Source organism: Salvelinus fontinalis, chromosome 16, assembly GCF_029448725.1.
Source record: "Salvelinus fontinalis isolate EN_2023a chromosome 16, ASM2944872v1, whole genome shotgun sequence".
NCBI lineage: Eukaryota > Metazoa > Chordata > Actinopteri > Salmoniformes > Salmonidae > Salvelinus > Salvelinus fontinalis.
Genome location: NC_074680.1, coordinates 4,764,277 through 4,777,324, shown reverse-complemented (window position 1 = coordinate 4,777,324; position 13,048 = coordinate 4,764,277). Strand labels below are relative to the sequence as shown.

The window sequence follows — 13,048 nt, the reverse complement described above, 5'->3', positions numbered from 1 at the left end:
AGAGTCTAACTACAATGAAGCAATGTATTGTGAATGCATTCTATGTGGTATGCTAGTATGGACAGTGGAACATAGCGTGTTGTGTGTACCAAACTAGCATACGTTCAAGTCTGAAACAATGTATTGGGCATGTATTCGATGCTGGTATGGACATTGGATGTTGCAAGGCAAGACTATAATAAGTGTATTCCACTCTTACCAGCCCTCAAGTAGCGCTTAACGATAATTTCATTCTGTTGCTGGTCACGTCCGGCGATGATGAGGTAATTTTCTGAGCTGATGAACCACAGGAACTTCTCAAACCTGACAGAGCACAACGATACATAATTTGTCACATACTGAAAAGATAGAGAAAGTAATTGCCCAGAAGAATATGAATTTGTCACAAACCTGACACAAACAAAGGTGGAGAGAACTTTGCGCTCATTTAATCACTTCTTACAGGTGTTACATTAGCTGGACATGGCTGCATTAGTTCAGATTTGTCAATGACTGTTCATCTCTCTACACGTGGCAAGTTTTCAAAGGGTGAATGCAGCTTCAGTTAGGTTGAGTGTCTTACCAGTAGACTTTCCTGGCCTTCTGAATGGTCGTAACGGTTTGGACCTCTTTAAGGGTTTGCTTGGTCTTCTTCTCAGCAGATTTGAAAGCCTTAAATTAAAAACGGGGAAAATGTTACAAATATATGAACTGATCACAAACACAATCGACAGGGAATGTCATGCATGTGGCACCATCACCTTCTGGGCTGCCTCCACGGTTTTCTGCTCTTTCTTAGCAGCGGTTCGCTTGTGGTCGTAGTATCTGGAAAGAAAGGATAAACGTTTGGGTTCGTCAGCTTGATATCTAAAACCACATCTGGCCATACTGTTCAAAGCATTAAGATAAAACATAACTGTTTTATTTAAATTTTGCAGTTCAAAGAATACAGTAAGTCAGGGAGAGTGGAGAGCCTACTTTTTGGCATTGGCGTAAGCTGACAAGCTGAGGTCCACATCCACCAGCATGGGCTGGTCCTTCTTGGGCTTGCCCTTCTGACCCTTGTCTTTGTTCTTGTTCTTCTTCCCCTTTTTCTCTTCAGCCACCTCGGCTACATCTTCCTCCTCTACTTCCTCTGAGACAATGTATGGGTTCCTGAAAGGGGAAACAACAGGGTCGTTTTCAGTAGGGGGCTGTCTTGTTAGACTTCAGTGCAGCTTTTGACAATATTGATCATAGTCTGCTGCTGGAAAAACGTATGTGTTATGGCTTTACACCCCCTTTTATAATGTGGATAAAGAGCTACTTGTCTAACAGAACACAGAGGGTGTTCTTTAATGGAAGAATATCAAATATAATCCAGTCAGAATCAGGAATTCCCCAGGGTAGCTGTTTAGGCCCCTTGCTTTTTTCAATTTTTTACTAATGACACGCCACTGACTGAGTAAAGCCAGAGTTTCTATGTATGCGGATGACTCAACACTATACACGTCAGCTACTACAGCGACTGAAATGACTGCAACACTCAACAAAGAGCTGCAGTTAGTTTCAGAGTGGGTGGCAAGGAATAAGTTAGCCCTAAATATTTCTAAAACTAAAAGCATTGTATTTGGAACAAAACACTCACTAAACCCAACTAAATCTTGTAATAAATAATGCGGAAATTGAGCTAGTTGAGATGACAAAACTGCTTGGAGTAACACTAGATTGTAAACTGTCATGGTCAAAACATATTGATGCAGTAGTAACTAAGATGGGGAGAAGTCTGTCTATAATAATGCGATGCTCTGCCTTCTTAACAACACTATCAACAAGGCTGGTCCTACAGGCCCTAGTTTTGTCGCACCTTAACTACTGTTCAGTCGTGTGGTCAGGTGCCACAAAAAAGGACTTGCAATTGCAATTGGCTCAGAACAGGGCAGCATGGCTGGCCCTTGGATGTACACAGAGAGCTAATATTAATAATATGCATGTCAATCTGTCCAGGCTGAAAGTGGAGGAGAGATTGACTTCATCACTACTTTTATTTAAGAGAGGTTGAATGCACCGAGCTGTCTGTCTAAACTACTGGCACACAGCTTGGACACCAATGTAGATAGACTGTAGATGATTTCACATTGATATCACAGTAACAGGGGTTTAGAAACCATCACACCTACTCCATACCAGCTCCCTCTATAGTGCACTATTTAGGCTCTGGGTCAAAAGGTGTGCACTATATATCCCCTCAAGACGTCTCTTCACAGTCCCCAAGTCCAGAACAGACTATGGGATGCACACAGTATTACATGGAACTCTATTCCACATCAAGTAATTGACGCAAACAGTAAAATTAGATTTAAAAAACAGATTAAAAAAACACCTTATGGAACAGTGGGGACTGTGACGCAACACAAACATTGGCACAGACACATGCATACACACACATACAATAACATACGCACTTAACATACACATGGATTTAGTACTGTAGATATGTGGTAGTGGTGGAGTAGGTGCCTGAAGGGACACAGTGTGTTGTGAAATCTGTGAATGTATTGTAATGTTTTAAAATTGTATAAACTGCCTTAATTTTGCTGTATCTCAGGAAGAGTAGCTGCTAATAATAAATACTAATATAAAACTGAAGAAAACAGCCTAATACAGGGAGGTACTTTTTGAACTTGTCCAATAAGAAATGTACGTTTTTGTTGTCCGTTGCAAAACACTGTGCTACGGTAGGCCCTAATGAGCATGACCCTCTTCTTTCTGTTCAGCATCCATCTATTTAATTGGCTAGAGGGCAGATAAAGGTGGGTTAGTGGTTGATTCATAGTATTTGGAGTACCCATTTCATGCTCTTGTTCGAATCCAAACTGTTCTGTGCTGGATACAATATCACATTTTTCCTTTCGAGCAGGATTCTTGGTAACACTGTTAATACAAGGCTTTATAAATGCATACATATGACACCTACAGTAAAGAGCTCGGTCCCCCTTACATATTGTTCAGCTTATTCAGACAGTTTGAAAGAGGATGGGACACCGTGATAGGGGGGAGCATCAAGGACGTGGGATTCAAATCCTAGACGCTGTGGGCGATATATGCTGGGAAACTGCAACGCCACGCTCCCACACCTTTCCAGCAAGATTGCAGCAGCATAGGATGGATGCGTAACCAGGTTAGCTTAGTACAGCTCAGCTCAGTTGTAGTGTTAAAGGGCAGTAGTCAAGTTTAACCGAACCAAAGACAGTTCAATTCAATATTACTTTATCAATCCCTGAGGGGCAATTAGAAATGTATCCATTTTGGGCATCAACTCACTTTAAAAGCATTGTGATGTGGTTGGTCTGCAGCTTCAGCTCCTTGATGGCGCAGGCCACTGGGTCTCCGGCAGCCTGGGCCTCCTTGACGATCAGCCCTATCTCGGCCCAGTCCACCTGGTTGGCCAGGGCGCTCCGCACCACCTGCAGAGCCCTCTCCACTATGGGCAAGTTCATCTCCACCAGCTCGCCCCTAAGCCGGTCTACCTCCTGCAACAAACGTTAGCATTAGCACTCCTTTAGCATTCGCATAACTGAGTAGAAGCTATTTATTTCAAAAGTCTTTCCGTTTTAAATTAAAATCACTTCTTGAATTGACCATCTTCATTTCAAATTAACCCTGGCACGGACACACTTGCTTCCCATCATAACTAGATAACACACAGAAGGTGTTAAACTACATGTCTTGGCAGAGCCACCTCTCCTCCTTCAATGAGATTACCTGTGATTAGGTTATGTACATTAGTGTTGCCTACACAAAGATGCTGGGATAAGGTGCTGCCAACACCAGTTGACTATGTTCCAAAAGTAGTGCACTATACAGGGAATAGGTTGCCATTTGCGACAGAGTAGTCTCACCTCTATGAAATTATGGAAATCCATGCATGTCACCTGCTGACAGTAACAAGGTTTGTGACTGCCGATCGATCAGGTGATCAACCCAATCACCCCATTACGGATCAGATCAATATGTAAACCACAGCCGGGGAGCTACATATTCCTCAGCTACATAGGCGGATTTCCAAATGCCACCCTATTCCTTATAAAGTGCACTACTTTTGAACATATCCCTATGGCTAGGTACACTTTATAGGGACACAGCCATAAAGTGGGTCATCATGGAGGACAATCCTCCCATCATTACCCTCCACACAGCCTATCAGTCATCCTTCATTCCAGCCATAACCTGACTGTTTATTAGACAGGTAGTATGGAGAGAGCGAGGGGGAGAGAGAACCTGTGTACCTGTTTGTGTTTGTTTTGAGTTGTGGGTATTTTTGAGTTGTTTGGGGTGATTAGCAGGACCAAGGGCCATGCATTTAGAGAGAGGCGAACTTTTAGAATTTTGAATATTGTTCTAATTCTAGACATTCAGTTACATAACATTGTTTAAATATTCCCCGTGTAATGTTAATTGGGAGCTAACATGACTGCCATACAATGTTGTAGTGTCATTGAAATGCTTTATAATGTTCATTCTAGACATTCAATTTTATAGTATATTTTAAATATTCCCCATGTAATGTAAATTGGGAGCTAACGTGGCTGCCATAGAATGTTGAAGTGTCATGTAAACGCATCATAATGCAAAAACCGCATTGGCCCAACTCTAAATACATGGCTCTGGCCGGACCCATTAGCACTCCTTTTGGTCTGACCATTTGTTTTCACTGTGGTGATCAGACCCGAGTTCAAATATCATTGGTTATCTTTCAAATACTTTGAGTGCTTGATTGAGACTGCCTTTTGATGGTTCGGGTTTACTCCATTGGTTCCATTGAGCAAGGAAGGCTAAATCAAGAGCAGTTTAAGTATCGGAAAGAAAACAAATACTAGTTGAACCCAGGGCAGTGTTCGAATACCCATACTAACATACTGTATACTACATACTTAATGAGTACATATTACATAAAATGTTCTATTAGTTAATTTTAGTATACTGTAAACGAATGGTATTGTTTCAGTTGAGCGTACTAGAGCGTCGCCTGTCTACCGGAAGTTGATGCTGTTGCTATGCAACCTCTTGCTACCATAACAAATGACTAGCTAAACATTTTACGATTTCGGGTGTGTTCGTAAATTCAAATCTGCAGTGCCAGAGTGTGCTCTGGGCGTTCGTAAATCCAGAGCGTTGTCAGATTGTAAATTCAGAGCGTTTCACTCTCGGAGCGTTCAGAGCCGACACTGGACGCTCTTGACAAGGAGTAGGGCTGATCCGAGCGTTCAACGGCAGTCAAGCACCCAAGCTAACTGGCTAACGTTAGCTAGCTACTTCCAGACACAAATTATTTATTTATTTATTTACCGTTATTTTACCAGGTAAGTTGACTGAGAACACGTTCTCATTTGCAGCAACGACCTGGGGAATAGTTACAGGGGAGAGGAGGGGGATGAATGAGCCAATTGTAAACTTGGGATTATTAGGTGACCATGATGGGTTGAGGGCCAGATTGGGAATTTAGCCAGGACACCGGGGTTAACACCCCTACTCTTACGATAAGTGCCATGGGATCTTTAATGACCTCAGAGAGTCAGGACACCCGTTTAACGTCCCATCCGAAAGACGGCACCCTACACAGGGCAGTGTCCCCAATCACTGCCCTGGGGCATTGGGATATTTTTTAGACCAGAGGAAAGAGTGCCTCCTACTGGCCCTCCAACACCACTTCCAGCAGCATCTGGTCTCACATCCAGGGACTGACCAGGACCAACCCTGCTTAGCTTCAGAAGCAAGCCAGTAGTGGTACGCAGGGTGGTATGCTGCTGGATAAATGAGAGAACACCTTACTCTGACCATTTTACTCGCAATCGCAGAGCTGGTTAGGCTGTTTTCATGTTATCCAGAGCGTTGGTGACTAACTGTGCAGCTGGCAACAATTTATTACTCTTTTTTTTTTTTTTGCAAACATTTACTGACACCGGCCATATTCAAATGGTGCGCAAGACTAATTAACAAAGTCTATTGAAAAGCAAAACGACTACACCACTTATCTAAGAATGACGTGAATAATCAAGTCAATAAAACGTTGGTTAGTTAGCAGATAGTTAATATACTGCCTGGCGAGCTCGATGTATTAGTATCCAACATTTACATTTACTAACGTTAGGTAACTAGCTAACATACCGATACATAGTGCTGTAATGCTTTGCGGTTCGTAAGGATAGCGTAGCTAACAAATTGTCAGCCAACATAACGTGTAACGTAACTTATTTGAAATGTCATTACATTGCTCAACATTAACATTTGTCATTAGTTAGTTCAATGAATTTGAATTCGCTCTCGTCGGACTTCGGCTGCATAGTTTCTGGCATTTTCTCCAAATCTGAAAACGTTGTGAAGCCACGCCCATTTTCTGAAGATTTGCATTATGGGCCCTAAAAGTACGGAAATGGTAAATTTGGCAAATTTAATACGACATCCGGAAACTTTTGGCATACTAACTATATCCATACTATGACCAATAAGCATACTACATACACAGTTGAAGTCGGAAGTTTACATACACCTTAGCCAAATACATTTAAACTCAGTTTTTCATAATTCCTGACATTTATTCCGAGTAAGAAGTCCATGTTTTACGTCAGTTAGGATCACCACTTTATTTTAAGAATGTGAAATGTCAGAATAATAGTAGAGAGAATGATTTATTTCGTACAGATTAACGTGGTACCTTCAGGCGTTTTTCTCCCAAGGATGAACCAGACTTGTGGTCTTTTTTCTGTGGTCTTGGCTGATTTCTTTTGATTTTCCCATGATGTCAAGCAAAGAGGCACTAGGTTTGAAGGTAGGCCTTGAAATTCATCCACAGGTACACCTCCAATTGACTCAAATTATGTCAATTCACCTATCAAAAGCTTCTAAAGCCATGACATCATTTTCTGGAATTTTCCAAGCTGTGGTACGGTCAACTTAGTGTATGTAAACTTCTGACCCACTGGAATTGTGATACAGTGAAATAATCTATCTGTAAAAAATTGTTGGAAAGCTTACTTGTGTCATGCACAAAGTAGATGTCCTAACTGACTTGCCAAAACTATAGTTTGTTTACAAGAAATTTGTGGAGTGGTTGAAAAAACTACTTTTAATGACTCCAACCTAAGTGTATGTAAACTTCCGACTTCAACTGCACTCAATTCACGTCAAAAATAGTACAGTTAGTGCGGTTAGTATGAGTATTCAAACACAGCTCAGGTCTGGTGGTGATGAGAGAGTTCTTCAGTATTGACCTGAAGTTGGTGCAGTGCCTCCAGCCTCTGCACGTGGTCCCTCTTGACATTGTCCAGCTTTTTCAGAGCCTGTTTCTCCTGCTGCAGGGCCTTCACGTCAATCCTCTGACTCTCCATCTTGGAGTAGAATTCGTCCACTGCCTAAGCGCAGAGGAGCAAGACTTACTTTAGTGATCTCATACCTTAGTCTTATGAAAATACCAATATAGTTTTGGTACAGTAGGTACGTATGGGAAACAATGACATTTTCCCAACATATGCATAGGGTAAATAAACAGATATAAAGGACATATATTCTAAAATTCACCTTGTCAAACGTATCAAACTCAACATAGTGGCTATTTGCATGTTGGGCAAAGAGGAAGGGATGGAATTCCTCATATCTGTAAAAGAAGACAATGCTGGAGATTTGAGCATATCTCACCAACCAAGCAAACAAAAACCTCCATAATGCTTCTGGTGAGACGTAATGCTGATCTTACCAGTAACTGAACTTTGAGACATAATATCATTAGCACAGAATGAGAGTCAAATAAAATAACTTACGTGAGCAATTCTTCAGGTTTCTCTGGGGCTAAACTTGGTTTCTTCTCACATTTTTGGATGATGTAGCCCTGCAACGAAACAAGGGAGACACAGTTTTCTATAATTTCGCTATGACAAATGGATCTGATGTATGAATGAATGTTCTCAATAAAGACGTGAGACCTACCTTTCCATCGAAGCTTGCCGTTTTCTCCATATAATCTTCTGCCATTTGCAGGGCATCGAGGATTTTGGGTGCATCTACAGACAACAATTAAGCCCATTACATCCAGAATATCACAATTCTGATGATCATTGTTTGAATAATATATACCAGCAGCACATCTTTGTAATCTGCCAACGGCTACAGCTGGTCTAAAAGAAACGTACCTCGTGCAGCATCAAACTGGCTGTCCACTTTGATGAACCCGGGGAGTCCCACTTCCATCAGACAGTGCTCTATGAGAGTAGCCCCATATGCTGAAAGAGCAGATAGATAACATTAGAAGTTAAGTCTGCTGTTTACAATAATAACATTGTGTAAAACATTTCTTTTTAAACTAAACCTGGATGAGCAATGGATGGAGCCACTGAAGAGATGAAGACTACTTACGAAGGTGGGGATTGAGGACCCTTTTCACCTGTTCTCCATTCGTGGCCTTCAACAGGACTTCAGTGAGTCTACATGAAAAACAAACCAACACATATGATTATTTCTTCAATGAACTCTTGGGCCTAACTAGGGTTGCAAAAGTCCGGTAAACTTTCCCAAAATAACCAAGTTTTCCAGAAATCCTGGCTGGATGATTGCGAAAGTCCTGCTTATTGAAATCAAATTTTATTGGTCACAACGCCGAACAGGTGCAGACTTTACAATGAAATGGTTTCTTACAAGCCCATTCCCAACAGTGCAGAGCTAAAAAGTAAGAAATATTAGCTAAATTAAAAAAAGGAAGTAGTAACAAAAACAATAGCGAGGCTATATACAAGGAGTACCAGTAACAGGTCAATGTGCAGGAGTACAAGGTAGTTGAGGTAATTGAGCCAATACAGTACGTACATGTGGGCAGTGGTGGAAAAAGTACCCAATTGTCATAATTGAGTACAAGTAAAGATACCTTAATAGAATAATACTCAAGTAAAAGTCATGCAGTACAATACTACTTGAGTAAAAGTATTCGGTTTAAAATATACTTAAGAATCAAAAGTGTAATTGATAGAATATACTTAAGTCTCAAAAGTTAAAGTAAAAATCATTTCAAATTCCTTATATTAAGCAAACCAGACAGCAACATTTTCTTTTTATGAATAGTGAGTCTGCCAGATCAGTGGCAGTAGAGATGAACAGAGAGGATATTTTGATAAGTGCGTGAATTGGACCATTTGTGTCCCACTAAGCATTCTAAATGTAACAAGTACTTTTGGGTGTCAGGGAAAATGTATGGAGTAAAAAGTACATTATTTTCTTTGGGAATGTAGTGAAGTAAAAGTTATCAAAAATATAAACAATAAAGTACAGATACCCCAAAGTATTTTTTACTTAAGTACTTTACACAACTGCATATGGGTAAAAGTGACTAGGCAATCAGGATATATAATAAACAGAGTAGAAGCAGCGTATGTAAAGTGTGTCTGTGGCATCAATGTGTGTGTGTGTGTGTTGGAGTGTCAGTGTAGTATGTGAGTGTGTGGGTAGAATCTAGTGAATATAGCTTGGGGGTATAGGCTGCTCTAGTGCCTTCTGGTCAGAGACTTGTCGCCCCGGTACTGCTTGCAATGCGGTAGCAGAGAGAACAGTCTATGACTTGGGTGGCTGGAGTCTGACACTTTTTTGGGCCTTCCTCTGACACCGCCTGGTATAGAAGTCCTGGATGGCAGGGGGTTCGGCCCCAGTGATGTACTGTGTTGTACGCACTACCCTCTGTAGTGCTTTGAAGCCACCGGACGGCGATATTGGCACTCACTAGAAGGAGCAGTCCTCCATAGTAATGAATGGAATTCTACAGTATTTCAATTCAATTTTAAGGAGATAATTACACACATTCAAGTATTTTTGTTGTTGTAGTGGGGATATTAGCATAACTTTAAGGGAAATGTTATATATTTTCTCATGTTTATTTTTATGTTTAGCTGACATAATACAATTTAAAAAGTAAACATTAAGGTGTCTCTAATAGAATACATGGGACAAAAACAAATTTAGACAATAATAAAGGCATTTCTATAGCTTCAAAACATTTTGCAATGTTGGGGGAATGCCAAGATGGAGGCGTGGTGGTTTCAAAACAGTTCCCCTTGTCAGATTATACACACACAACCAGTCAAAAGTTCAGACACCTACTCATTCAAGGGTTATTCTCTATTTGTACTATTTTCTACATTGTAAAATAATAGTGAAGACATCAAAACTATGTAGTGACCACAAAAGTGTTAAACAAATCAAAATATATTTTATATATTTGAGAATCTTCAAAGTAGCCACTCTTTGCCTTGATGACAGCTTTGCACACTTTTGGTGTTCTCTCAACCAACTTCATGAGGAATGCTTTTCCAACAGTCTTGAAGGAGTTCCCACATATGCTGAGCACTTGTTGGCTGCTTTTCCTTCACTCCGCAGTCCAACTCATCCCAAACCATCTCAATTGGGTTGAGGTCGGGTGATTGTGGAGGCCAGGTCATCTGATGCAGCACTCCATCACTCTCCTTTTTGGTCAAATAGCCCTTACACAGCCTGGAGGTGTGTTGGGTCATTGTCCTGTTGAAAAACAAATGATAGTGCCACTAAGCCCTAACCAGATGGATGGCGTATCGGTGCAGAATGCTGTGGTAGCCATGTTGGTTGTGTGTGACTTGAACTCTAAATCACAGACAGTGTCACCAGCAAAGCACCCCCCACCATCACACCACCTCCTCCATGCTTCACGGTGAGAACCACACATGTGGAGTTCATCCGTTCACCTACTCTGCATCTAACAAAAGAAACGGCAGTTAGCACCAAAAATCTCCAATTTGGACTTGCTCGTGCATTGCTCGTGTTTCTTGGCCCAAGCAAGTCTCTTCTTCTTTTGTGTGTCCTTTAGTAGTGGTTTCTTTGCAGCAATTCGACCATGGCTTGACTTTGAACAGTTGATTTTGAGATGTGTCTGTTACTTGAACTCTGTGAAGCATTTATTTGGGCTGCAATCTGAGGTGCAGTTAATAAATGAATTTATCCTCTGCAGCAGTAGTAACTCTGGGTCTCCTTTTCTGTGGCGGTCCTCATGAGAGCCAGTTTCATCATAGCGCTTGATGGTTTTTGGGACTGCACTTCCAAAGTTCTTGAAATTTTCCGGATTGACTGACCATGTTTTAAAGTAATGATGGACTGTCATTTCTCTTTGCTTATTTGAGATGTTCTTGCCATAATATGGACTTAGTCTTTTACCAAATAGGGCTATCTTCTGTATACCACCCCTACCATGTCACAACACAACTGATTGGCTCAAACGCATTCACGAAATAAGTTCCACAAATTAACTTAACAAGGCACACCTGTTAATTGAAATGCATTCCAGGTAACTACCTCATGAAGCTGGTTGAGAGAATGCCAAGAGTGTGCAAAACTGTCATCAAGGCAAAGGGTGGATACTTTGAAGAATCTCAAATATATTATGATTTGTTTAACACTTTTTTGGTTACTACATGATTCCATATGTGTTATTTCATAGTTTTGATGTCTTCACCATTATTCGTCAATGTATAAAACAGTAAAAATAAAGAAAAACCCTTGAAAGGGTAGGTGTGATTCATTCATCCTACCCCACTATCTGCCTCCAGGGTCTGTCTTACCTCTCCATGCTGATGAGGGGCTCTGGGGGCCTGGCGTTCTCCACAGGGTACCTCTCCCTCACCGCTATCTTCACATCTTCCTCTCCCTCTGCTGTGCGGAAGCGCAGCAGGTTCAGAATGGTGTACTCGTGGTCCGCCAGGATAATGTTACCCTTCACATACACAGGGGGTGCACATTGCATTCAACATGACGATCATAAAGAGAACAGCATGGATTATCTAATATCATTGCTAAATATGAAACGAGTACTGTATTCTAGAGTTGAGGAGTATAATGAAAACGTCAAACTCGGAGATGGAAAAAGGGAATGGTCATTTCTCACCCTGTCATAGAGTTCCACTATCAGATGGTAAGCAGCCTCATCTGAGCCAAACTGGATGTCAACAATCCTGTCAACCCCAAGCTGCTTCACCTGTGTTAGTCGTCTTGACTTGAGATGCTTTCGACACTGTGGGGAAGAGTGATCATACAGTGAGTTACCAAGACATTCATCATTGCTTGACAAGTGAATGGACAACTGAAAAAACAACTTATCCTCACTTTCATGGCAAAGCCAGAGGGCATCATATTTTTGGGCCATTCAAAGTCTGTAGAATGAATGCGGAGTCCAGATTCAACCAGTAGAATAGATTTGGTGTCAGGCCTGAAAACAAACAAAAACGTTTTCAATTCTAACCTTGAACACCAGTCATCCCTAGGACTACGTGTACATGACAAGTTCTGTAAACAAACATCATGGCAACATGGATGATTGCTGTAGCTTGGTACCACTGACAGGCAGCAGATATTACTTACTTTTGCAACCGGATGAGATAGGTCTTGGTGTCGATGTCATACACGTTGTTTACGCGCATACCAAGGTAACTGTGATAACATAACAAGTTAAGTTAGTGTCATGATGACGTTATTCATAAGTCCCAATCATATTTTGTTAGCTAGCTATCCATTTAGCTAGATATCTGTGTCGTTAACGTCTGTCAAGTTTAGCGAATGCCCGTGGACCTAAACCCATTGTTGACAGTAGTTATTTAGTTAGCTAGTTAATCAATGTCCGTGTTCGAGAACGTCAAAACCGTGATGTTTCGTGGGTAAATTGTGACTGATCTTGCTACAAATAATAATGCGTCGTTATTTATGACGCAAGGTGATTTGAAGATCAGTCAGTCGCCTGAAATGTCGAACAAGCCAAATCTCTCTTTTAACGTCGACATTTGCTACAGTAACTAGTTAGCTAGCTAGCCAACATTAGCACGTTTCATGATGCATGAACCAGACTAACTTACTTAGCATTTATCTCAGCAATAACCGCTCTGATATCCACGGTATTGAATCTTGTTTTCATGGTGAAAATTAGTAGTTTGTATTCGTTGTCCGAAACATTTACACTGCAGACAAGGAGAGCAGCACACAGCAACGAATACACGCTGGCTTTTACAGCACGCATGCGCGGTCTAGATTTGTACGG

The 13,048-nt window shown here is 41.1% G+C and overlaps 1 protein-coding gene across 1 annotated transcript in view; it reads right to left on the bottom strand.

Annotated features, from left to right (window-relative positions):
• LOC129812541 (ribosome quality control complex subunit NEMF-like) overlaps positions 1–13,048 on the bottom strand; it is a 26,402-nt gene extending 13,354 nt beyond the window's left edge. The window contains exons 1-16 of the mRNA XM_055864182.1: positions 12,867–13,048; positions 12,379–12,447; positions 12,124–12,226; positions 11,906–12,031; positions 11,583–11,734; positions 8,368–8,435; positions 8,145–8,234; positions 7,942–8,015; positions 7,776–7,843; positions 7,537–7,612; positions 7,230–7,370; positions 3,283–3,491; positions 958–1,134; positions 741–804; positions 563–651; positions 200–303 (exon numbers count right to left, since the gene is read on the bottom strand). Coding sequence (XP_055720157.1) covers positions 200–303; positions 563–651; positions 741–804; positions 958–1,134; positions 3,283–3,491; positions 7,230–7,370; positions 7,537–7,612; positions 7,776–7,843; positions 7,942–8,015; positions 8,145–8,234; positions 8,368–8,435; positions 11,583–11,734; positions 11,906–12,031; positions 12,124–12,226; positions 12,379–12,447; positions 12,867–13,027 — 1,771 coding nt within the window. The 5' untranslated portion in view covers positions 13,028–13,048. The remainder of the gene's footprint in view (positions 1–199; positions 304–562; positions 652–740; positions 805–957; positions 1,135–3,282; positions 3,492–7,229; positions 7,371–7,536; positions 7,613–7,775; positions 7,844–7,941; positions 8,016–8,144; positions 8,235–8,367; positions 8,436–11,582; positions 11,735–11,905; positions 12,032–12,123; positions 12,227–12,378; positions 12,448–12,866) is intronic.